Source organism: Lactuca virosa, chromosome 5, assembly GCF_052849685.1.
Source record: "Lactuca virosa cultivar CGN04683 chromosome 5, Lactuca_virosa_CGN04683_v6, whole genome shotgun sequence".
Taxonomy (NCBI): Eukaryota; Viridiplantae; Streptophyta; class Magnoliopsida; order Asterales; family Asteraceae; genus Lactuca; species Lactuca virosa.
The window spans coordinates 149,040,462-149,067,397 of NC_136430.1; the positions used below are offsets into that span (position 1 = coordinate 149,040,462).

General features: G+C 42.7%; 3 protein-coding genes across 3 annotated transcripts; 1 reads left to right on the forward strand and 2 right to left on the reverse strand.

The window, feature by feature from the left end:
- Positions 1 to 1,011: 1,011 nt before the first annotated feature.
- Positions 1,012 to 3,318, reverse strand: LOC145112195 (pentatricopeptide repeat-containing protein At3g02330, mitochondrial-like). Its single transcript, XM_079048394.1, has 3 exons — positions 2,451 to 3,318; positions 1,962 to 2,384; positions 1,012 to 1,779 (listed from the first exon to the last, which is right to left on the reverse strand). The coding sequence occupies exons 1-3, from the start codon at positions 3,238 to 3,240 to the stop codon at positions 1,265 to 1,267; spliced, it is 1,728 nt and encodes a 575-aa protein (XP_078904520.1). The 5' UTR covers positions 3,241 to 3,318; the 3' UTR covers positions 1,012 to 1,264.
- Positions 3,319 to 5,755: 2,437 nt separating this feature from the next.
- Positions 5,756 to 6,662, reverse strand: LOC145111861 (uncharacterized). The gene is made up of 2 exons (XM_079048106.1): positions 6,514 to 6,662; positions 5,756 to 6,317 (listed from the first exon to the last, which is right to left on the reverse strand). Exons 1-2 carry the CDS (start codon positions 6,660 to 6,662, stop codon positions 5,756 to 5,758), a joined length of 711 nt encoding a protein of 236 aa, XP_078904232.1.
- An 18,773-nt stretch (positions 6,663 to 25,435) lies between these two features.
- Positions 25,436 to 26,269, forward strand: LOC145111862 (uncharacterized). The gene has a single exon (XM_079048107.1). The coding sequence runs from the start codon at positions 25,436 to 25,438 to the stop codon at positions 26,267 to 26,269; it is 834 nt and encodes a 277-aa protein (XP_078904233.1).
- The last annotated feature ends 667 nt before the right edge of the window (positions 26,270 to 26,936 follow it).

Here is a 26,936-nt window from a genome sequence, read left to right on the forward strand (position 1 = left end):
GAGGGTAGGAATAAGTGGAGATGCGGTAGGAATAAATGAAACCAACATAAATAGATGGTTGAGATTTCTTCTTCTTGATTTTAAGTCTTTGGTCTTAAAAATTATGGGTAATTATATATGTATTATAAAGTAGTGTGTGTGTATATATATATATATATATATATATATATATATATATATATATATATATATATATATATATATATATATATATATATATATGGGATAGGGAATATACATTACAGCCACACCTAAGCTTAGGTATTAAACCTCTAAAATATGTCGTTTTAACTTGCTAAATATACCCGGTTTGGTTTCACTTGGTACATATACCATCCCCCGTAACATTTCTTTCTTTCATTATCATTTTACCATCTCTGTTTTCTTTCCTCCATTATCATTTATTACTTCACTCAAGTGAACATTACTAAACCTTAAACCTAAACCCTAAACCCTAAACCTAAACCAAAACCCTAAACTCTAAAGCCTAAACCCTAACCCTAAACCCTAGTGTGTCGATCTTGAATTTACATCTTGAAGTATTAATCGTGAATCCATTAACCGTAATCTTTATATAGTAAAACAATGTATTTTCAAGAGGTTTAATACCTAAGCTTAGGTGAGGCTGTAATGTATATTCCCTTTTTCCCTATATATATATATATATATATATATATATATATATATATATATATATATATATATATATATATATATATATATAATGTGATTATTATAAAATTATTCGTTAATAAGAGTTAGATTACTCAATTTGCCTTATATAATTTTTCCTAAATTGCTCGAAGTACGTCATTATATAATAAAAAGCAGCTGTTGTGCAAAACATGAGAATCAATTTTAAAGATGTAGTTGAAGATGTTCCTATCAAACCTTTTCTCCATAATTTAAAGCACTTCCTTTTTTACTTGATGACTGAATAGGACGTACATGACTTATCATTAAGCTAGAAATGTTTTTTTTTTTTTTTTACGAAAATAAAAATAAAAAAAGTGATGTAATGCAGTATTGTTAGATTTATTGAGTCCTTAAGTATGATTTCAGAGGTCGTATTATAAGCCTGCTTTACACACGCAACTATGCTAACCAACTTAACAGCTGTCAACACCCTGGATATGACACATTAACACAGAAAACATCCCAAACATCATCTGACTTTCTATGGTAAGTAGAGATCCTTTTGCATCAAGTCAAATACAAACACAACATATCGGATTAAAACCCTGTTCTTGTTAAATCCATCAAGTCAAAAAGCAGTATCCTCCGCAAGTTTCATTTGTGAGTAGATTTGATTTACCAGCATTCGAATCTCAGTAATCGCGAAATGAGACACATCCCCTCCAACAAAATAATGCGACGTATCCCCGATCTCCATCCAACTAAACCCGGTTTGCTTCTTGACCTCATTTTCCTTCATCAAACCCCTCACTCGTGTCACTTGTCTCCACAAACCCAACGAAGCATAAATATTGGACAACATAACATAAGCCCCTGAGTTTTTAGGGTCAAAACCCGTAAGTTTCTCAAAAGCTAATTCCGCCAATTCGGTATTATTCATGCTGAAACGACACCCCGCAAGAATGGCACCCCAAACTCCCGAATCGGGTTCAAATGGCATTTCTTGGATTATTTCATAAGCTTTTTTAACTTCACCAGATCGACCCAAAATATCTATTAAACACGCGTAGTGCTCCGAACGTGGGGCCACGTTGTAAAAAGATTTCATTGACTTGAACCAATATAAACTCTCTTTTACCTTACCTGGATCATCAATAACACTTAAAATTTCAGCGACTATTATACTTTGAAAAACCTTTGCTTTGTGTATGGATGACATTAATACAATTGGTTTTAGTTAGATTTGTCAAGACATAAATAAACAGACAGATGAAAGTGCATTGCTATTTTTTGCAAGCAGATTATAAAAACGAATAATTGTGTACCTGCATGACCACAAGCTGAGAGCAAGCTAAGAAAGGTGATCCCATCGGGTTCAATTCCATGCAATTCAATCTTTTTAAATAATCCAAGAGCTTTCTCATATGCTCCATGTTGTGCAAAAGCTGCAATAATTGTGTTCCAAGACACAATATTTGGAGTTTTTATATGTTCAAAAGCCGACTCAGAGTCAGGAAGACATCCACATTTGCTATACATTGTGATCAAAGCGTTTCCTACAGAAACATGTGTGCTTAATTTCAGTTTGAATACGAGTGCGTGTGTTTGTTTGCCTTCTGTTAATGATGCAAGACTTGAACATGCAGAAAGAATGGAAACAAGGGTGTATTGATCCGGTTTTAGTGGAGTTTGAATCATACGGATGAGTAGTTTTAGTGCTTCCTCACCTCTCCCATTTTGAGCATAACCTACCAACAATCAAGAATTAGTACTTGGGTATATGACCATTTTACCCTTGTGTCAAGTAAACATACCTGTTATCATAGCATTAAAAGAAACATCATCTTTACATTCAATTTCTTCAAACAACACCCCAGCATCTTCCATCTTTCCTTCCTTGCAATAACCAGTAATCATAGCCGTTATAGCAACTACATTCTTGCATGGCATCCGACCAAAGATTTCTCTAGCCTCATCAAATTCTTCATTTTCCACATACGCACTGATCATCACAGTCCATGAAACTTCATTACGAGTTGTCATGGAGTCAAATAACTCCCTAGCTTTCCTAATCTCCCCTTTCTGTGCAAACCCATCAATCATAGCTGTATACGATATCACATTTCTCTTTGGCATTTGTTTGAAAAGCTCCACAGCTTCGTCTACTCTTTTATACCTAATAAAACCCGAAATCATAGCATTCCAAGACGCTGTATTTCTCTCAGGCATCTCGCTAAAGTAAGCAAATGCAATATCGATCATACCATTTTCAACACAACCAGCGATCATCGAGTTCCAAGACACTACATTTCTCAGAGGCATTAGATCGAACAGTCTCTTCGATTCTCCAATAAATCCGTTTTTCCAGTAGCCAGAGATGACCGCGTTCCATGAGACAACATCTCTAGTAGGCATTTCGTCGAACAGTTTACGGGCAAGATCCATTTTCCCGGTACGGGAGAGGTTGCCGATTCTGACATTTGAGGAGTATACATCTCGAAATGAATGGAAGTTTAGAATGTGTGTAAGGAAGATGCAACGGCAGGATGAAGTGATGGAAGATAAATTTTGAAGATTTGCCCGGGGAAGCCGCGAGACAAGCATACGGGAATCGGGTGAAACGTGGTTCACAGAAGTGGTTACAGCGCCGCAGCCCGTAATAGTTTAAATGATTTAAAACAAGGTTAACACAAGACAAAATTTCAGGATTGGACCTTTGTTAATAATAATTGACTTGGTAGTTCCGTAGAGCATTGGGTGTGTCCAAGTAGATGTAACATCATTTTGGTGACACCTCACATGCCACATCACCAATGGTGTTATAACACCAAATGAGGAAATGGTCATCATGTTCCATCTTGTTATAACACCAACTTTTTTCCATTTTATAACTTTTTTTTTCGAATTTCTTTTTTTTTTTAATTTAAACAAATATTTTTTAAATATAACATAATAAATAAAACATTATGTTTAAAAATTATAAATAACATATAATAAAAACAATTTTTAAAGATTAAAAATAACATAGAAATTAAATTACACATAACATCCAAATTCAAAAAAAAAAATACAACTCTATTCGTTAATGTTATGAATCATACGAATAATAAGTATTTTTAATTTCTGCAAAGTATCTTATTTTAGGAGATTATCTTGTTTTAGTTTTTAATTTGGTAATTATGATCATTTAGTAATTGAGTCGATTTGGGTGATCTTTGCTTCCTTATTAGAGTATTTTGTTTATCCCTATTTAAAGGGTAGTTGTTTATGAAATAAAATTATGCTTGAAGTCAATTGCTTTTAATCTTTTAGAATAGTTTACCCTAGTCTCCTCTCAATAGGAGATTAGGTGTTAGTAATACTCACGGCTGTAGGAAGTACAAGTACAGGTCCTGTCACGAGATCTAGATCCCGGGGCGTAACAAATTTGGTATCAGAGCCGCTTGTGATGTCTACTCAACAGGAAGAATTGATGAAGAAGCTAGAAGCATTCATGGTCTAGCAAACTCAGAGTACCCTTGAACTGAAGGGGGCAGTCGAAGCCTTGCAGGCCAAGCATGCGGCGCTGGAAGAGAGTTTATCACAATCCCAAAACAAGGTTAACAAACAAGGGTCTGAAGCAAGCGAGGAAGAAGAAGAGATGGACCAGCAATTTGAAGATAGCAGCGAGCTAGGCCGAGGAAGGGGCAAGGGAATCATCACCGGCAACGCACCAGGAAGCAAGATGACGAGTTCCTTCACGGTGTTAGATCGAGGCAGGGGGTCGTTTGGATCAAACCCCTTGGGAACAGGACGGGGAGTAGGGAAGGGATCGGATTCTTGGCGCAATGCAGAACCACAATCATTTAAACACCGCTGGGATTTCCACAAAGCCGAAGGATCGGGACACAATCGACATATTGAACAAGAACAGGTGCATAAAAGTTGGGATGATTTTGATGAAGGAGGTTACCGTGGCGATCGGGTGCCTAGATTCCCCAAGATGGAGTTTCCGGTATATGAGGGAAAGGGTGACCCACTCGAATGGTTACAGAAGTGTGAGGACTTCTTCGAAGAACAGCAAACACCGCCGGAGGCTTGGGTCCGCCAAGCAACTTTCGCCCTACAGGGACGGGCAAGCGGGTGGTACCGAAACCTGAGAAGGATGAAAAATCGTTTGAATTGGGTCGAGTTTTCGAAAGAATGCAAAATCCGTTTCGGGCCGCCTATGAGCTTGAATCCCTTAGGGGAGTTAACTCGGCTTCGACAAGTTGGGACAGTAGAAGACTACTGTGAAAGCTTCGAATTGTTGTTGGGTAGGACGACGGGGGTCACACCGGAGCAAAGCATTTGGCACTTTTGTGCGGGGCTAACAAACGTGATAAGATATGAGGTTGAATTTGCGAGACCCATAAATCTATACTATGCCATGAATCTAGCAAGACAAATTGAGATAAGGGTGGCAGAAGCAGGACAACCAATAGGTGTCAGGCCTACAGGAAACCAAACCTCGACTGCAAGCCAAAAACGAGAGCCAGCAAGAAAGGGAGGAGCTGGAAACTACAAAACTAAAACACTAAATCCGGCCTGGAAAAAACTAACGACTACAGAAATGGCAGAGAGGCGGGCAAAAGGCTTGTGCTTCGACTGTGATGAAATATTATCGATTGGGCATAAATGTGCCAAGCTCTTTTGCATCATGATGGATAATGAGGAAAACGACACTAATGGGTGACTATTGAGCTTGAGGACAAGCTCAATGTGGAGGAGGGGAGTAATGTTATGAATCATACGAATAATAAGTATTTTATATTTCTGGAAAGTATCTTATTTTAGGAGATTATCTTGTTTCAGTTTTTAATTTGGTAATTATGATCATTTAGTAATTGAGTCGATTTGGGTGATCTTTGTTTCCTTATTATAGTCTTTTGTTTATCCCTATTTAAAGGGTAGTTGTTTATGAAATAAAATTATGCTTGAAGTCAATTGTTTTTAATCTCTTAGAATAGTTTAACCTAGTCTCCTCTCAATAGGAGATTAGGTGTTAGTAATACTCACGACTGTAGGAAGTACAAGTACAGGTCCTGTCACGAGATCTAGATCCCGGGACGTAACAGTTAAAAAAACATTTTTTTAAAAACTAAACGCTATTCGTTATCGTTATTGTTACCATAGAAGATATAATCCACCAAGTCCTCTCGAAGTTGTCTGTGTTTATTTGCGTCATGAATGTCAACGACTCGATGCAAATACTCTGTTGTTTCGTTGTTCCTGGTTGAAACTGAACGTGTCTGGGCTCCGTTGGGATATAGTGTGCAATATTTCGCCCTTTATCTTCTACTACCATGTTATGCATTATGATACATGCATACATGATATATCGTAGAGTTTCTAAATCCAATGGTCGTGCTGCATGTTCAATTATATGCCACTTCGCCTTCAGCACTCCAAAAGCACGTTCCACATCCTTACGTGCTCCTTCTTGTCTTCTCTTAAAAAATTTGTCTCGTTCTTCTACCGGGTGGTGAAATGCCTTCACGAATGTGGAATACTGAGGATATATTCCATCTGTAAGGTAATACCCATACTTGTATTTGTTTCCATTCACCGTGTAAGGAGCATCCGGGGCCTTTCCATTCAAAAGATCGTCGAATATTGGCGACTGATCAATAACGTTGACGTCGTTGTTGGAACCCGCAACCCTAAAAAATGCATGCTAAATCCATAAATCTTGAGAAGCAAGAGCCTCTAGAACCAACGAAGGTGATCCGTGATGACCACTTGCGTATTGCCCTTTCCATGCTACATGCTACAGGACAATTTTTCCATTTCCAGTGTGTGCAATCAATGCTTTCGATCATTCCAGGAAACCCATGGCGTTCTTAATGCGCCACATACAATTCTTGCAAATCATGCAACGAAGGTTTCCGCAAATACACGTCTCCAAATGTTTCAACAACACCCCTTGACAATGTATACAAACTCTCCCTTGCGGTTCTTTCAGACGTTCTCATATAGTCGTCCATGGTGTCGGGTGACTCCCCCATAGCCATCAAACGAATGGCCGCAACACATTTCTACAACGTTGTAAACCCTCGTCTACCTCTAGCATCATATCTCAATTGAAAAAATTCATACCTAAACATAAATTAACTACAGTTTAAAAATATATTGCATATGTTGTAAAATTAAAGAAACACATACTAGATTTTTATTTATTTTGTATAAAAGTATAGTAAAGAAGCGATACCGGCTTTCCAAGGCGTTGACGGTCCGTAGGAACACATTTCTACTCAAACGAAATCTTATTTTGAAGTCCTTCGATCCATATACACAATTATCCACAAAGTAATCGCGATATAGATGTTTGTGTCCTTCCTCGCGATTTCTGTTTAACATCGCACGTCTTGTTAGTAGCGGGGCTGGGTCTCGTTGTAGCAGGTCGGTAGTGTAATAATGATACATCATCCTGAAGAAAATATCGTCATCTGAATCATCGGACGAGTCGAAAGGGTCCATATTTTTTTTGAAGATAATTGAAAGTATGTAGAGAGAAGAAGAGAAATTGTGTGAAAATTTTTATAAAATGGTAGGTATTTATAGGGTAAATGATTTTTTTAATAGTTAATTTTTTTTTATAAAAGAACCGTTGCCAAACGGTTAGTCAACGAAATGTTTGAAAATGGTGTCGTTTCTTCCGGTTGTGACGCCAACGAGTTTCACCCTCAACGAGCAAAAACGAGAAGGGGGGGGGGGGTGTTCCCCCCGTCACGACGTCGTTAAGGCTTGCCACGTCCGCACAACGAGCACGAGAAGTGCCCATACCGTCTCGTCTTACTTTTTCTTTCCTACATTTAATATAGTTTCATTTTATTTGATGATTACGACTACCATTTGGATAAAACCGAATTGTTTAATTGGACAATTTGGATTGGACAATTTGCTTCGGATATTCGGATTTTTGGATTGGTTTTCACCAAAACCGAATTACTATTTTGGATTTCGGGTTGGTTTTGGTTTATAAAATAAGAACCGAATAGTTCAAAAAAACCGAATAACAATTTATTATTTATTTATTTTTAATATATCTATAATTATTTATTAATTTTATAATTTATTTTTTTTAAAAAAGCTTAAAAAGTTTCACCTAATAACAAAAATTAATATCCATTTTCTCTCAAAAGTTTTTTATCTATTAAATATTAAATTATAATATAACTTCTTAGTTGTTTATAAATTTTAAATCACAACTAAATGATTTTGTTTTTACTTCTTCTATAAAAAAATTGATAATATTATAATTATATGTTGTTTTAAAATGTTTTGGTTTTTAAAAAACCGAATAATAAAAACCGATCCAAGCGAATTGTAACTTGATTGGATCAGATCGGATCAAATTTGAATTTAGTTTGGACAATTCAGATTCATATTTTGAAAATCAAAATCGATTTGGATTTACTTAATTTGATCGAATCGAACTGATCCATCCAAACGAACACCCCTATTCATGATCGATCTAATTACTATTTTATCCATATTTTGTTTTTGTTCTTTTGAGCCTTAAATAATGTTTTATTAATTAGAAAAAACACCAACCCTTAATCGTAAACCCGTCATATTCCTTCCCTTTCACTCTCACTTGGAGCCAAACCACCACTTCCCCCTCTTTCTCTCTAAGCAACCATCAACACCAACTCCATCCACCGTGATCGACATCTTTCTAGCAAACATCGTCTGCGTTAGTAGCCTATTTTGTTCTCCCCATTCGTAACGTTGGATCCATAATGCCACAGTCGGACACCTCCTCAATCTCATGTTGGAACTTTGGTTAGTAAAATGAGCATTGTGGGACATTGGAAGCAAGAAAGAAATTGATCCTCCTTATAAGACTAAGCCTTCCTAGTTTATCAATATGGATAAAGTATTGGACTAAGGTGGATGGGCTTAGAATGTGGTGTTAGGCTAGTCTAATTGGGCACAAATTAAGTTTATATTAAAAAAATCATCTAAGCAAACTATGAACATAGTTTGTTGCTTTAAACAAAGCTGTTGAAGAAGCTGAATGGTTTAAAAGCTTCTAAGCAAACTGTGAATACCCGTTCTATAATGGAAGCAGAGTTTGTTGCTATAGACAAAGTTGCTGAAGAATAAAAGCTTCCTAGAAGGTATTCTTTTATGGCCTAAACCTGTTACTACTATTGGTATACATTGTGATAGTATGATTGCTCTCAGTAAAACATAAAATCATATATATATATATATATATATATATATATATATATATATATATAATGTCAAGTCAAGACGCATTAGGCGCAAACACATTACAATAAGAGACTTGCTGAAAAATGGAATCATTTCCATTAGATACATAAAGTTAAAGGAAAATATAGTTGATCCTTTAACTACATGCCTTAGTAGAGAGCAAGTTCTCTTCACATTGAGGGGAATGGGCTTAAAGCCAACACAATGAGGAAGACTCAAAATTAGGGATCCCATGGTCTTGGTTCAATAGGGATCCCATGGTCTTGGTTCAATAGGACAACTAGTTGGGGAAGACTCAAAATACAAATAACACAAAGGTATCCTCACTTCTATGATATTTATTTTGTGTTTTGCCATTGATGATATATGGATGATATTTATTCTTAATAATTCTAATTGCTTTTATAGTGGAATAATATGAATTATTCTAGATTAGCATTACCTATGTGAGATGGATGTGAGGTCGCATCTTTGGGAGTTGATGTGATACTTCTTGTTTTGATTCTATTATAGAAAATGGTTAGTTCAAGACTCTAATTCACTACCTACAAACTAGATCCAATTAGTATTCACTATGAAAGATTCAAGTTTTACAGCACCTCTTCAGATGCATTTCATATCTTACTTCCCTGATTTGAATATCAAATTTCTCTTCTTTTCTATTCAAATGTGGGGGTATTCTTGGAGTTTGAATAGAAAATGTGGGGTATTGTTGAAACTTTGGTTAGTAAAATGAGCATTGTGGGACTTGTCCCACATTGGAAGCAAGAAATAAATTATCTCCTTATATGACTAAGCCTTCCTAGTTTATCAATATGGATAAAATATTGGGTTAAGGTTGATGGGATTAGAATGTGGTGTTGGGCTAGCCTAACTAGGCACAAATTAGTCTTATATTAAAGAATATTTAATGGTTAAAGATTGAGCCTTGGGCCTTGGGGCTCTTAGGGTCTACCTAATTAATTAAATATTTTTAATTACGAAATTAATTTTTTTTAATTTTATTAAATTCATAATAACTAAATTGACAGGTATTTTGGCAGTTAAAATTGGTTTTTGACAATTTCCAATTGTCATAAGGAAAGCTTATAAATACCTGTTATTAGTCATTTGTGGATCATCTTGGCAGTTAAAATTGGTTTTTGACAATTTCCAATTGTCATAAGGAAAGCTTATAAATACCTGTTATTAGTCATTTGTGGATCATCAAAGAAATTATAACACACCACTAAACTCTTGCAAATTTGTTTTCTAAAGATGAAGGGGACATAGAGATTTTCGTGGTTGTAGTTTTGTTGTAAATATCAACATTCAAGTATGTATTCTGATTTGTGAGTCACTAATATATATATATATATATATATATATATATATATATATATATATATATATATATATATATATATATATATATATATATATATATATATATATATATATATGATGACGTTCCGTTGGCACGAACGAAGAGTCGCGCTTAGACGCGCCAGAGAATTCCCCAAGGCACGTCGCGCCTAGCGGAACGAGCCCGATTGAACTTAGCGCTCGCCAGCGCCCCTAAGAGCAGGGCGCCCACAGATAAGGCCCGACCCTGCCAGGGGTGCCTTTCGCTCTGCGATAAAAGTGTAACGGCTCCAGGCGACAAGGCAGATGCTCAGAGCATTACCACCTGAACCACGCGTTCGCTCTGACAGATTAAGGAGCACGATTAACCAATTAGTGTCCCCGATCCTGTCGAGTCTGACGCCCTTGTCCCGTGCGGACTAGCAGAAGGTTTCAGTATAAAAGACCACCCTTGGTGCCTTGGAAAGTAAGTCGCTCTCTCCCGTTTTACCCCATATACTCCCAAGTCTATCCAATGACTTGACCGTCGGAGCGTTTTCCTGGGAGCCGCCTCCCGGAGAACGGCTGGCGGTTCTCTCTCGTTGTGACCTTACAGGCTCATCGAAATCATCAAAGGTGTACAACGTTATCGTCCGGTGACCAGGTCGCATCATTTGGTGCCATCCGTAGTGTGCCGAAAGACAAAAAAAAACACATTCATCATCGTTGGAAGAATGGCATTCGGAGAAACTGGAGGAACTGGTGGGACGCCAACAAGCCCCATCAAACCTACGATGTCGTTGGAACCAGTTATTGCCCCAGTTCTCACACCACTCACCGGTGAAGCATCACAAAAGGGCGGATCGACGGTAACCACCGCTCCAACAAACGACTTATGGAGGTCAAACGTCGAAGGACCAACTTCCTCTGCCGCCGTAATGGCGCAAAGCGCCTCCATGCAAACACCACACTTGATGGTGATATCAAGCAATACAACTCCACCAATGGTGGACAATGTCGGCGGCACACCGGTCTTCTCGCAACCACCACCACTATACCAAATAGTGGGAGAACAACCGGCGGTTTTCCAAACACCACCGCTGAACCAGATGGTGAGAGATCAAACAATGGCTTTCCAAACACTTCTGTTTGTGACAAATATACCCTTCAACACCACAATCCCACATCATCAGCCATTTGTGTCCAACAATCCTCTCGCACAAAACTCACCCCTCTTGTCCACCCAAACGCTAACCTTCCCATTTCAACAACAAGCATTCTACGGACCAAACCGTGGCCACCTCTCGGCATACAACAACATGCTAATGCAACCTTACATCACCACACAGCAGTATAACCTATAGGGTACTCTCTCCATCCCAAACCAAGACTGTCTATCACGCAGCGTAATGTAACGCCCATATTTTTTTCACACCAGGTATACCCCAAAATACATTCCATAATTATAAAATTTTACAAAGCATTTTGGTATACACTGGCAAACTGGAGCACAATAAGCTATAACAAGGATCGTGCTGGCAGCAAGCACATGATCGAGCCTGGCGCTACAATCTTTAAACTGCAAAACATTTACAAACAAACAACCTAAGCCTCACGGCTTAGTGAGTAACAACTACAATAACAAAAACACATAATCCAAATAACAAATAATCCATCATGCAGATATATTCACAATATCTCCTAAGGGATCTAACATAAATCTTTTTGCTTAATAATCCCATGCTTAGTAAAGTACTAAGCCCAAACCTGTCAAATGATACCATCTCTAATCCGAGATAAATATAACCCAATGTATATCAATATTTCATCTCCAATCCGAGACAAATATAAACCAATATATCAATATTTCATTATAACCAATTTAACAAATCAAGTACCATATCTCCAATCCGAGATAATATATTCAAATAATTATACCATCCTGAGGTACCGTATAATGTCATAATAATCACCAATACACATATACCAAAATGTGGAGGTACCAACAACAACGGATGTTAGAGTAGTGTTACTCACCTGATCACTTGGTTGACACACTACTTTGGTCCTTGACCTATACAGCTTTCCCGTCCATCACAAACCGGTACCTAACCAACAATTTTCAAGTTCCTTAGAACCTGTTATAATTTACCCTTAACTACACCCCGTGACTATTTGTCACCAATCTCATTAAATACAATAGAATATCAATACTAGGCTTAACCCTATAGGCCAATAACTAAATCTACCATATCGGGTCATTTCAGTAGATTAGGGTTTATAACCCTGACAGTCCCAACTAACTATGTTACCGTGATATTTACTTACAAATCTCACCAACAGGTCCGTAACAGCACCATATCACGGATCCAAGTATATGTACATAACATATACTCAAATCTATCCAATCCCAACAATAATGTTGTATAAAATAGTTACATAACAACGAGGTAAATTATACCTCCATGGTCTCATAACTCGGCCCGTATCACACGTATATCGGAATAGCTCCACCGGTATAATATCACATAAACGACTCCCGGGCAGCATCTCCGCTTAAATGTGTTAAAATCCTCCAAATGACACCAAAACACTCGTTTTTGTACTTTGAAAGCTCTCACATCGTGAGCATTATAAGCTCACGTCGTGAGCAGTGTCTAGACCTGGTCCTGCCACGCGTCGCTGTAACATCCGGATTTCCAGGTATCATATATTGAGTATTTATTTTGAGTCAAAGAGAGGGACTCGACGAGTTGACGCCTAGACTCGTCGAGTAGGATCGCGACTGCTGACTAGGATTAATGAATGGACTCGACGAGTAGGAGGGTCGACTCGACGAGTCCGCGCTGTGGACAGAAACCCTAAATCTTTGGGCATGTGCCCTATTTAAGGGTCCTTATGGCCTTCATTTGCGGCCACCCTTTCAGAGAAAAGAACCCTAGCATATTTGAGCGTGTGTAGTGAGAGAGAGAGAGCCATCTTGAACCATTTGTTGTGATTTTTCTAAGGAGGAGAAGTGATCCAGCAAGAAGGACCAAAGGAGGTTGTTGTTCTGAGACTTTCAAGCAAGGAGGCTTCACTTTGAGGTAACAATTCAGCCCTTTTCTTCCTTATTGTATAGGCTTCTTGAATCAAGGGTTTCTTTACCCTTTCTTGAGTTGGAATAAGAGCATGAGAGGTCCCAATGTGAAATAGACCTTAGATCTGGACCTTGAGAGGTCCAGAGAGCCCCAAACATCCAGCTTTATGCAGTCCCTTTTTGGGTTTTAGACCATGGTTGTCATGTTAGGGCTAATTCATCATATAGAGCCATATGAGTGTTGCATGAGCATAAAGTTTGGACCTTTACGTAACTTTTGAGTGTTAGAAGGCCATATCTATAGGTTAGAGAAACTGATCTGACCTCAGAAGGTCGTTTGAGCATTCTCATGGAAGAAACTCGCCGATTCCATGAGCGGATTCGACAAGTCGGATCGTGTTGCACCACGATTCGTGATCAGTGGTAACCCGTCGAGAGAAAGGTTAACTCGATGAGTCGAGTGAGGCCTTAGGAGGATTCAGAGGACACGCATGGACTCGCCGAGTCACACGAGTGCACTCGACGAGTCTGGTCAAAGTTGGACCGTTGACTGGGGTTGACTTTTAGGGTTTGGTCAACATTTGGACATTGGACCATTGGAGGGGTAAAATGGTCTTTTCCCATTCTGAGAGAATATAGGGAGGGACTAGTCTAGCCTTTGAGAGCCGTATTAATTAGAGATAATTACTTTATGTGATTAGGCGGAGGCTAGATCAGATATTCGAGTTCGAGACTTTCCGAGATTACCCGAGGTGAGTCTTCCCACTATACATTACCTAGAGTGGTAACTATGTGCAGACCGGAGGGTCTTATGTGTTATGTGTATGTTGAGTTTATGTGCTTTGTGATATATGTATGCTATGTGTTATATAGACCGGACCGGAGGGTCCTACGATTCAGACCGGACCAGAGGGTCCAACGATTTAGACCGGACCGGAGGGTCCAACGAGCTAGACCGGACTGGAGGGTCCAACGAGCTACGAGACTGGAGGGTCCCGCTGAGACACATTGATCGGAGGGTCATAACGAGTTATAGACTCGAGTGGCTTATGTGTTGTATGTGGTATTTTGGGGAACTCACTAAGCATTTATGCTTACCGTGTTATGTGATATGTGTTTCAGGTACCAGCGAGGATCGCGGGAAGGCGTCGGCATGATTTGTACACACTGGCAGAGGATTACGTTTTGAGATTATGGGATATGTTTTATTATGATGACATTTGATACATGAGATTTTGAGAATATTATATGAGTTTTATTATGTGGAAAAAAATGAAAAATTGTTTTAAAATTTACGTCGTTACAAGTTGGTATCAGAGCCTTGGTTTGAGGGATTCGAATGCACCTTCGGGCGTATCTGAACTCAAACTGAGGATTTGAGAAATTTTGCATAAAAGAAACAATTTTTCTAAAAAGAGAAAAAGATTTTTGAGAAACGCAGAACGGAGCAGTGTGTACAATCAACCAGCGCCCGAACGGTGATTTCCCAAAATACCCTTACATTATGTGTTATGAGATATTATGTGATATGCTATGCATGCTAGAGTAGGCTAGGTATTCATAGTTAGAACTAGAGTGGGCCTGATTTGTGATGCCTTAGCCTAGGAGTTACTGCTACTATGAGATACTTCGAGAGTGAGTAGGTAGCAGCGAGGAGCTTATGAGTGGTCTACTGGAGGGTAGCCTGAGTTTAGTCAGATATAGAGTACTTGTGATCTGGGATCCTAGGAGGAGGACTTGGGGTGAATACCAATGCGTTGTGGAAGGTAGTATAGGGCCCGTACTACTGGAAACACCGGATCGGTGAGCAGTCCAAGTAAGAATCCTTAGGGTACTAAAGAACAAGTAGGGTTGAGTATCGAGTGCGAGTATACACGAGCGAGTCTCTGACTTCTTTTGTGTTGTATTTCAGAGACATCATGGTTGGGACGCGCCACCACCCAGGGGGCAGTGGTACCAGTGGTACCAGTGATGAGGAGATCCGTAGGTTGATTCACGAGGAGGTGGCCGCAACCATATGAGCGGAGATTCCTGAGATGTTTTGGTCTATCAAGACCAATTTGATTGAGACGTTTGACGAGCGGTATGCTTCTCTTACCGAGGCTGCTGTTGCTGCAGCCACCGCAGCCGTCGCCGCTGCCAGGACACAGGAGGGTGACTCGTTGCTGTACCGAGAGTTCAGCAACACGAAGCCACCAGAGTTTGATGGGACTCAGGATCCGATAGCCGCGATGAGGTGGATCTCTAACATTGAGGGATGCTTCTACACCTGTTCTTGTCCGGAGCATCTAAGAGTTCGGTTCGCGCTGAACCAGCTTCGCTTGGGAGCGAAGGACTGGTGGAAGTTTGTTATGGCAGACTTCACTCTTGCAGAGATTACAACGGTGACCTGGGAGAGGTTCACCACCATGTTCCGAGATGAGTATGTTCCCCCGGTGGAGAGGGAACGATTGGCGCAAGAGTTCTTGTCCCTCAAGCAGGGGACGGAGTCCGTGACTGTGATTACACGGATGTTTCATGAGAGGGTGTTGCCCTGAGCACGTGTCTACCGAGCAGGCACGTATGAGCCGATATCTGAGCATATTGAGGAGGGACATTCGTGAGTTCGTGGCGAACTCGACATACTGAACATTTGCCAAGCTCCAGGCGAATGTCCAGAAGAGGGAGATTGAGCTAGAGACTTAGGCCAGGGAGGAGGCCGAGTCTCAGAGGAGGGATAGGCGGCCGGTACAGTCTCAGCCGGCAGCCAAGCTGGCAAAGCCCGCTGATTCGAGATCTAGAGGTCCGAAGGGCCGCACTTGCGGGAAGTGCGGCAAGAGTCATGATGGGACGTGTAGAGCAGGTGTGTGCTACAAGTGAGGGAAGGAGGGGCATATCGCGAGGGATTGCCCCAAGGGATATTCGGTTTGCTTTCACTGCAACCAGACAGGCCATCGGAAGGCCGAGTGCCTGCAGCTACTTCAGGGATCTGCACCTGCTGCTAGAGCTACCGAGGTCTGGCCAGCGAAGGCCGAGGCACCGAAGGCTCGCGGGAGAGCCTTTCAGTTGACAGCGGAGGAGGTCCGCACAGCGCCCGATGTCGTGGATGGTATGTATTCTTTTATTTACTTATACTGAGTTTGAGATATTATGCTTATTCTGTGGTATGCATAGGTACATTTCTTGTGAGTTCTGTACCTGCTTTGATGTTATTTGACTCGGGTGCGAGTCGATCTTTCGTGTCATTAGCGTTTAGCCAGCACATCGGTACCCGGCGAGAGGCGTTGAGTCGACCTCTACGAGTTTCCATAGCTGACGAGCGAGCGGTTTATGCTACTGATGTGATTCGAGGATGTGTGCTCGAGATTTTAGGTGTTGAGTTCCTGATAGATCTGGTACCGATTGCGATGGGTGATGTCTGTGTCATCGTGGGCATGGACTGGTTGAGCTGATTTTGAGCTGTTATAGACTGCGAGCGGCAGTTGGTGACCATACGAGACCCTAGTCGGGGAGTGCTGACGGTGTATGGCGAGGGTACCCGATCTGGGTCAGCATTTTGTTCGGCTGCCAGAGCGAGACAGAGTCTACAGCAGGGTAGTAGAGGGTTTGTAGCCTATGTGATGGATATACGAGTTGCCGCAGAGAGGCCGAGTTCTGTCAGCGAGGTACCGATAGTGCGAGAGTTTTCGAATGTTTTCCCCGAGGAGTTGCCGGGTGTGCCTCCCGAGAGGCAGGTAGAGTTTCGCATCGATTTGATTCCGGGGGTAGCACCTATTGCCAAGGCACCCTATCGCCTTGCGCCACCGGAGATGCAGGAGTTATCCTTGCAGCTTCAGGAGCTGCTGGGGAAGGGATTCATCCGACTGAGTAGCTCGCCGTGGGGAGCGCCGATCCTTTTTGTCAGGAAAAAGGATGGTTCACACCGGATGTGCATTAATTACCGGGAGTTGAACAAATTAACTGTCAACAACCGTTATCCATTGCCGAGGATCGACGATCTGTTCGATCAGTTGCAGGGTGCGTCTTGGTTTTCCAAGATAGACTTGAGGTATGGATATCACCAGATGAGGGTGCGTGATGAGGATATCCAGAAGACAGCATTTAGGACTTGTTATGAGCATTACGAGTTCGTGGTGATGCCTTTTGGGCTCACCAATGCACCAGCGGCGTTCATGGACCTCATGAACCGAGTATACAGGCCGATGTTGGATCGATCGGTAATTGTGTTCATCGACGACATTCTAGTGTATTCGAGGACCAGAGAGCAGCATGAGGAGCACCTGAGGGAGATCCTTGGAGTATTGAGATCGGAGAGGCTTTATGCCAAATTCTCCAAGTGTGATTTCTGGTTGCGAGAGGTCCAGTTCCTGGGACATCTCGTTAATCAGAATGGGATATTGGTCGATCCGGCCAAGATTGAGGCTGTCATGAGTTGGGAGGTGCCGAGATCCCCCACCGAGATCAGGAGTTTTCTGGGGTTGGCCGGCTACTATCGGAGATTTATCCGGGATTTCTCCAAGATTGTCGTTCCCCTCACCAGATTGACTCGGAAGGGCGTTGCTTTTTCTTGGGGTCCAGAGCAGCAGACCTCGTTTGAGACCCTTCGCCAGAGACTGTGCGAAGCCCCAGTGTTAGCCCTTCCGGAGGGAATGGAGGATTTTGTGGTTTACTGTGATGCGTCTATATCAGGGTTGGGTGCGGTGCTTATGCAGAGAGGGCACGTGATAGCATACGCATCGAGGCAGCTGAAGCCCCATGAGACGAGGTATCCCACCCACGATTTGGAGTTGGGGGCAGTAGTGTTCGCCCTCAAGATATAGCGCCATTATTTGTATGGGGTTCGGTGTACTGTATACACGGACCAAAAGAGTTTGAAGTATCTAATGGATCAGCACAACCTGAATATGCGTCAGAGGAGATGGTTGGATGTGGTAAAGGATTACGACTGTGAGATCCTGTACCACCCGGGCAAGGCTAACGTAGTAGCCGATGCTCTAAGCCGTAGGGCGGAGAGTGCCCCGATTCGAGACATATGTATGAGGATGACGGTGATGACTCCGGTGTTGGATACTATTCGAGAGGCCCAGGCAGAGGCTGTGAGACCGTAGAACCGCAAAAGGGAGCGGGTGATTGGACAGGTGTCCGAGTTGGTGACGGATAGCCGAGGGCTCATGACCTTTAATGGTCGGATTTGGGTGTCGTATACGGACGGGGCACGTAGCACTCTGATGGAGTAGGCGCATAGATCGAGATTCTCAATCCATCCCGGGGACACAAAGATGTATTTGGACCTAAATAGAGACTATTGGTGGCCCTGTATGAAGAGGGATGTTGCATGGGTAGTAGAGAGGTGCTTGACCTGTCGCCGGGTTAAGGCCGAGCACCAGCGTCCGCATGGCAAGTTCCACCCACTAGAGGTTCCCCAGTTGAAGTGGGAACAGATTTCTATGGATTTTATCACCAAATTGCCAAGGACCGCGAGGGGTGTTGATGCAATTTGGGTGATTGTGGACCGGCTGACGAAGAGCGCTCACTTCCTTGCTATCAGTGAGAGCTCTTCTGCGGAGAGGCTGGCAGAGACATATGTGAGAGAGGTGGTGTCGCGGCATGGAGTGCCGATCTTGATTGTGTCAGACCGAGATGTACGTTTCACTTCCAGGTTCTGGAAGAAATTCCATGAGGAGTTGGGTACGAGATTGCATTTCAGTACTGCTTACCACCCACAGACGGACAGGCAGAGTGAGCGGACGATTCAGACACTCGAGGACATGCTTCGGGCATGTGTTATGGACTTGGTGGAAGTTGGGACACATACCCACCTTTGGCTGAGTTTTCTAACAACAACAACCACCAGTCGAGTATTGGTATGCCTCCCTTTGAGCTTTTATATGGGAGGAGGTGTCGGGCCGCCATCTGTTGGGGAGAGGTAGGGCAGCGAGTGATGGGTAGCACTGAGATAGTGCTTAAGACGACTGAGCAGATACAGTAGGTCAGACAGAGGTTACTGACAGCCCAGAGCCGTCAGAAGAGTTATGCGGATAGGCGGCGATCCGAGCTCGAGTTCCAGGTTGGAGATTTCGTACTCCTGAAGGTATCTCCTTAGAAAGGAGTGATCCGATTCAGGAAGAGGGGCAAGCTGGGGCCCCGATACATTGGTCCATTCAGGGTGACCGCGAGGGTGGGTAAGGTAGCATACCGTCTGGAGCTACCCGAGGAGTTGAGTAAGATCCATGATACCTTCCATGTATCCCAGTTGAGGAAGTGTATAGCCGATAAGACGGTTGTGCCGCTAGAGGATATTCAGGTGGATGCGAGTTTGAATTACATTGAGAGGCCGATCGCGATCTTAGATCGGAAGATCAAGGTTCTGAGGAACAAGGAGGTGCCCCTGGTTCAGGTCCAGTGGCAACATCGGAGAGGGTCCGAGCTGACCTGGGAGCCGGAGATGGAGATGTGGGAGCAGCATCCAGAGTTGTTTGCGGAGTGAGACTTCGAGGGCGAAGTCTGATTATAATGGGGGAGAATTGTAACATCCGGATTTCCAGGTATCATAAATTGAGTATTTATTTTTGAGTCAAAGAGAGGGACTCGACGAGTTGACGCCTAGACTCGTCGAGTAGGATCGCGACTGCTGACTAGGATTAATGAATGGACTCGACGAGTCCGCGATGTGGACAGAAACCCTAAATCTTTGGGCATGTGCCCTATTTAAGGGTCCTTATGGCCTTCATTTGCGGCCACCCTTTCAGAGAAAAGAACCCTAGCATATTTGAGCGTGTGTAGTGAGAGAGAGAGCCATCTTGAACCATTTGTTGTGATTTTTCTAAGGAGGAGAAGTGATCCAGCAAGAAGGACCAAAGGAGGTTGTTGTTCTGAGACTTTCAAGCAAGGAGGCTTCACTTTGAGGTAGCAATTCAGCCCTTTTCTTCCTTATTGTGTAGGCTTCTTGAATCAAGGGTTTCTTTACCCTTTCTTGAGTTGGAATAAGAGCATGAGAGGTCCCAATGTGAAATAGACCTTAGATCTGGACCTTGAGAGGTCCAGAGAGCCCCAAACATCCAGCTTTATGTATTCCCTTTTTGGGTTTTAGAACATGGTTGTCATATTAGGGCTAATTCATCATATAGAGCCATACGAGTGTTGCATGAGCATAAAGTTTGGACCTTTACGTAACTTTTGAGTGTTAGAAGGCCAGATCTATAGGTTAGAGAAACAGATCTGACCTCAAAAGGTCGTTTGAGCATTCTCATGGAAGAAACTCGCCGAGTCCATGAGCGGACTCGACGAGTCGGATCGTGTTGCACCACGATTCGTGATCAGTGGTAACCCGTCGAGAGAAAGGTTAACTCGATGAGTCGAGTGAGGCCTTAGGAGGATTCAGAGGACACGCATGGACTCGCCGAGTCACACGAGTGCACTCGACGAGTCTGGTCAAAGTTGGACCGTTGACTGGGGTTGACTTTTAGGGTTTGGTCAACATTTGGACATTGGACCATTGGAGGGGTAAAATGGTCTTTTCCCCTTCTGAGAGAATATAGGGAGGGACTAGTCTAGCCTTTGAGAGCCGTATTAATTAGAGATAATTACTTTATGTGATTAGGCGGAGGCTAGATCAGATATTCGAGTTCGAGACTTTCTGAGATTACCCGAGGTGAGTCTTCCCACTATATATTACCTAGAGTGGTAACTATGTGCAGACCGGAGGGTCTTATGTGTTATGTGTATGTTGAGTTTATGTGCTTTGTGATATATGTATGCTATGTGTTATATAGACCGGACCGGAGAGTCCTACGATTCAGACCGGACCAGAGGGTCCAACGATTTAGACCGGACCGGAGGGTCCAACGAGCTAGACCGGACTGGAGGGTCCAACGAGCTACGAGACTAGAGGGTCCTGCTGAGACACATTGACCGGAGGTCATACCGAGTTATAGCCTCGAGTGGCTTATGCGTTGTATGTGGTATTTTGGGGAACTCACTAAGCATTTATGCTTATCGTGTTATGTGATATGTGTTTCAGGTACCAGCGAGGATCGCGGGAAGGCGCCGGCATGATTTGTACACACTGCAGAGGATTACGTTTTGAGATTCTGGGATATGTTTTATTATGATGACATTTGATACATGAGATTTTGAGAATATTATATGAGTTTTATTATGTGGAAAAAAAATGAAAAATTGTTTTAAAATTTACGTCGTGACAGTCGCACTCTCATGCCATGTGTTTTGTCGATTCATCGCATCTGACGTCGTGAGAATCGCTTGCTCATGTCGTGAGAGTTAAATGTCACGTCGTGACACTCATGATTCACGTTGTAGTGGTCAAAGGTTGAACTTTGACTTGACTTTCGTTGACTTTCTCATAATAGCATCCTACTTTCATCTCAACTTCAAATAGCCATAACTTTCTCATACGTACTCCGTTTTCAGCAAACTTTATATCCTTGAAATCGTCATCAAACGAACTACAATATTCTTCAATAATATTTTAATAATTAAAATTTCTGAAAAATAACCCTTTCTAGGGTTTATTTCACCTACCCCTTTCATAATATCTATATTTCATAAAATAACACCTGTTACGAAAAACCGGGTGTCACACGTAACATCTTCGTTCGCCAAGGAGCTCTTAGACTATGAAATTCCAAAAACAGCAAAGTTACCACACCTTAAGACCAATAATGGAACCACATATCTGGATAGCCACATTGATACTTACGAGTGGACGATGACCTCACTCAAGCTAGACGAGCGATTTTGGTGTACGTATTTCCCGACAACCTTAGACGGCAACACATGAACATGGTTCATGACGCTGCGACTAGGGAGCATCTACAACTTCAGTCAGCTAAAGTATCTCTTCCTGATGGTGCGAGTAGAAGGAAGGAGAGACGGTGCGAGAATACTTCACTAGGTTTACTAATGCCACACTAGACGTCCCAGGCCACGCCAAAGGGTTAATAGTAGGCGCCTTCATGTGGGGCCTCCTCCCGGGACCGCTTTCCCAGAAGCTCATGGGGAAGAAACCGCAGACGCGGGCTGAGCTAACAGAGAAAGTAGAACACTACCTGAGACAAGAGGAAGGAGAGGAAACGAAGCAAGCATACCTGAGCGCCATGACCACCTCGGTCACAAAGCGTCGCAGCTCACCATCGCGCCACCCGGAAACCCCGGGCGGGGGTAGACACTTCGGGCGAGGAAAGCGTCCGCAAGGATGCTTTAGGTCATTCCAAAGAGATGAAAAAAGAGGCAGGCGACTAGACGTCTATGCAGTCTCTGACAAGCAACCGGTGAAGGGAGGAAAAGGATTGTACTGTGAGTACCACAAGAGTAAGACACATGACACCGTCAACTGCTCGGTGTTGAAAAGGGAAATGGAAGAAAAAAATTAAACGACACCCCGCAAGAATGGCACCCCAAACGCCGAAATCGGGTTCAAATGGCATTTCTTGGATTATTTCATAAGCTTTTTTAACTTCACCCGATCGACCCAAAATATCGAATAAACACGCGTAATGCTCCGAATGTGGGGCCACGTTGTAAAAAGACTTCATTGACTTGAACGAATATAAACTCTCTTTTACCTTACCTGGATCATCAATAACAAGTAAAATTTCATTGACTTGAACAAATATGAACTCTATTTAGGATGTTATACTTTGAAAAACCTCAGTTAAAATTTCTTTGTGTAAAGATGACATTAATACAATTGGTTTTAGTTAGATTTCTCAAGACATGAATAAACAGACTGATGAACGTACATTGCTATTTTTTGCAAGCAGATTATATAATTTATAAAAAATGAATAATTATGTACCTGCATGACCACAGGCTGAGAGCAAGCTCAGAAAGGTGATCCCATCGGGTTCAATTCCATGCAATTCAATCTTTTTAAATAATCCAAGAGCTTTCTCATATGCTCCATGTTGTGTTAAAGCTACAATAATTGGGTTCCAAGACACAATATTTGGAGTTTTTATATGTTCAAAATTCGACTCGGAGTCAGGAAGACATCCACATTTGCTATACACATGACACTGTCAACTGCTCGGTGTTGAAAAGGGAAATGGAAGAAAAAAATTAAAAGGGAACCTTGTCGAGGTGGCACGAAGCCTCCGTGCTGAGTTTGATGCCGAGAAGGCCAAGGATGCAGCCAGGGAGCGTGACCATCCTCACGAAATCCTGATGATAAGGTCAAAGAGGGGAAGGCAGGAGGAACACGGTGGTGTAGACAACCTCACTAGATCCATGCAGGGTTTGACATTTTCAGCGAAAGATCCTCGATTAATAGGCTGGCGAGGCGACGACGAACTCATAATCCAAGGGTCCATCAAATATATTATGATCCACCTGGTATACATCAATATCGGCAGTTCAGCGGACATTATCTATGAGTATTGTTTTCGTCTTCTACCCGACATGTGGAAGGAGAGCCTCAAACCCGCAACAGGGTGGTTAACAGGCTTCACAAGGCACAACCTGTGGCCCCTAGGCACGATCCACATGCTCTTCAAGGTGAACAGCCATGACAAAGCGAAGAAGAAGACAACCCTCATAGATTTTGTCGTGATAAGGCACCCAACAGAACATAACATCATCCTCGGACGGACAACCCTACTCAAATTCGGTGCAGTCCCGTCGAAAATGCATGGAGTAATAAAATTCAGCACAGTGAAAGGACCGGGGATGGTCCTGGCAATTCCACGAAGAGAGTTACGATGTTATGAAATCATGCAGCCGAAAAGAGATCATACAGGAAAGCAAGAGGTCACGGGTGGAGCCGACAAGTGGTAAAGAAATCATCAATAGGGAATACCCGGACCAACCGGTCAGCATAGGTAGCAACCTCCCACCGGCCACAAGACAGGCATTGATCAACGTCCTAAAGAAATAAAAGCATGTCTTCTCCTGGACCCCTACAAACATGGTAGGAGTAGACAGGGAGGTAATAGAACACAAGCTCATGATCAAACCAGGTACCAAGGAAACCAAGTAGAAAAAACGGGTTCAAGGGGGAGACAGGAACAGGGCAATCAACGCCGAAGTAACTAAGCTAACCAAGGCGGGAATACTTTGGGAAGCAGTCTTCCCGATCTGGATTGCAAACCCCGTCATGGTGAAAAAAAACGACGGATCGTGGCGCATGTGCATCGATTATTCCGATTTAAACAAGGCGTGCCCCAAAGACTGCTACCCCTTACCAGGAATTGATCAAAAAGTCGAGTCCCTGCAAGGTTTCAGACTAAAATGCTTCCTAAACGTATATAAGGGGTACCACCAAATCTTGATGAGCAAGGAGGACGAAGAGAAACCAACTTTCTACATGGACCATGGGGCTTTCTGCTACACCAAAATGTCGTTCGGACTGAAGAATGTAGGGATGAACTATCAATGTCTCGTCGACTCTATTTTTGCCAAGCAAATTGGAAGAAACATTGAAGTATACATCGACAACATGGTCATAAAAAGCCTAGACGACAGGAGGCTACTGGAGGACGTGGAAGAAACGTTCAAAACATTAGAAAAGGTTAGGATGAAATTAAATTCGGGGAAGTGTACCTTCGGTGTCGAGGAAGGACAATTATTGGGTTACTACGTCACCACAAAAGGAATACAAGCCAGCCCAACCAAAGTGGACGAACTGATGGAGGTACCATCCCTGCACACTCTGAGGGACGCCCAAGGGCTGAACGGTAAACTGACCACACTAAGCCGTTTCATCTCCAAGTTAGCAGAGAAATCCATGCCGCTCTTCCACACTCTCAAAGGATGCATCGAAAAGAGCAACTTCCAATGGACGGCGGCAGCAGAAGCAGCACTCCAACAGATTTTCTCCTTGAAATTCTAGGCGAAGTAAAGGCAACGATCCAGAAGAAAGAGTCATTGGGCACACGCCAGCCGAAGGACGACCAGAGGTGGACCCTATACACTGATGGAGCATCTAGGAAAGAAGGATCGGGGGTGGGGCTGATCTTAACAAGTCCAGAGGGGGAAGAAATCACCTACGCCCTCCGCTTCGATTTTCATGCCTCTAACAATGAGGCCCAATACGAGGCCTTACTCGCCGGCCTACGACTGGCAAGACAAATGGATGCAGACATGATAATAGACCTGACGGATTCAAGGTTAGCAGCTAACTAGATCAATGGAGAATTCAAAGCAAGAGACAAACGAATGGAGAAATACGTGAAGGCCATGAAACGGCTCGTCAAACCTCTCAAAGAGGTTACCATTAAACAAATCCCAAGAGGGGAAAATAGAAGAGCAGATGTCCACAGCAAGCTAGTATCGGCATGTTTCGATCATCTATCCCAGAAAGTTCTAGTAGAGGTGCTCAAAGAGAGAAGTATAGATGAGCGGTGGGTGCACACTCTAACGCCAGCCCAACACACATGGATGACACCGATATTCGAATATATGCAACACGATAGTCTGCCAGATAGCCATGAAGAAGCTAGAAGAGTACGGATCAAAGCATCGCTATACGCAATCATAGAAGGAGTACTATATTGGAAGGGATTCATGACGTCGTGGATAAAATGCATAAATGAAGCCAAGGGAAAAGAAGCACTCCGAGAACAACACGCCGGCCCAACAGGTGCGCATGAAGGGGCAAGGGCCCTTACAGGAAAGATACTTCAGATGGGAATCTACTGGCCAACCATACACCAAAATGCGTTGGATATAACGCGGAAATGTGTAGAGTTCCAAGCTTACTCCCCAGTCCAAGGGGTTCCCTCTATGCATCTAACAAGTATCTCTAGTCTGTGGCCCTTCTACCAGTGGAGGATCAATATCGTTGGACTGTTCCCAGATGCCCCTGGGAAGGTGAAAAACTTGGTAGTTGAGGTGGACTACTTCACCAAGTGGATAGAGGCTGAACCGTTAGCATACATATCTGGAAGACAGATGATCAAATTGCTATGGAAGAACATAATAACAAGGTTCGGAATACCGAAGGTACTCAGCAGTGACAATGGATTGCAGTTCGCCGAAAACTCGTTCTGAAGATGGTGCGCTGAGAAGGGAATTGAGCAACGGTTCACGTCAGTAGCCCACCCTCAGGCTAATGGTCATACCAAAGTGTCAAATAGGACGTTGGTAAGTAGAATCAAGAAACGCTTGGGGAAAGCTAAAGGAAATTGGGTTGAAGAACTACCGGGAGTACTTTGGTCGTACAGAACAACGCCAAGAACGAGCATAAAGGATACCCCTTTTTAGCCTAACTTACAGCATATAAGCAATGTTGTTGGCAGAACTAACAGTTGGATCACTCCGGACGAACCATTTCGAAGAAGCAAACAACGATAAGGATCTAAGGGCAAACTTGGACCTCATCGAAGAAAAGCGTGAGCGGTCAAACATCCGCCAAGCAGTCTATAAAATTGTTGTGGAGAGGTACTATAACCAGACAGTCAAAGAGAAAGATTTCAAAGTAGGAGATTACGTCCTAAGGCAAAACGAGGCAAGCCACTCCCAGCCGCAAGGAAAGCTAGGCCCCACATGGTAAGGGCCATACAAGGTGATTGAGGCCCACCGTAATGGCGCATACACGCTCGGAATGATGGAAGGAAGGAAAATCCCAAGGACGTGGAACGCCAGAAATCTAAGGAAGTTTCACTTCTAGAAAAGAAATCTGTCGCCCGGACTGATCACCCGGGGGACGTTCGACACC

Excerpts from the sequence above, each read along its gene's own strand:
- LOC145111862 (XM_079048107.1), top strand. The coding sequence starts at position 25,436 with ATGGAGAAATACGTGAAGGCCATGAAACGGCTCGTCAAACCTCTCAAA.
- LOC145112195 (XM_079048394.1), bottom strand. The coding sequence starts at position 3,240 with ATGCTTGTCTCGCGGCTTCCCCGGGCAAATCTTCAAAATTTATCTTCC. Across the intron at positions 2,385-2,450 it reads TTTTAATGCTATGATAACAG|GTTATGCTCAAAATGGGAGA; the intron begins GTATGTTTACTT and ends GATTGTTGGTAG. Across the intron at positions 1,780-1,961 it reads CTCAGCTTGTGGTCATGCAG|GTAAGGTAAAAGAGAGTTTA; the intron begins GTACACAATTAT and ends TTGATGATCCAG.
- LOC145111861 (XM_079048106.1), bottom strand. The coding sequence starts at position 6,662 with ATGGGGGAGTCACCCGACACCATGGACGACTATATGAGAACGTCTGAA. Across the intron at positions 6,318-6,513 it reads TTGCATGATTTGCAAGAATT|GGTTGCGGGTTCCAACAACG; the intron begins GTATGTGGCGCA and ends TGCATTTTTTAG.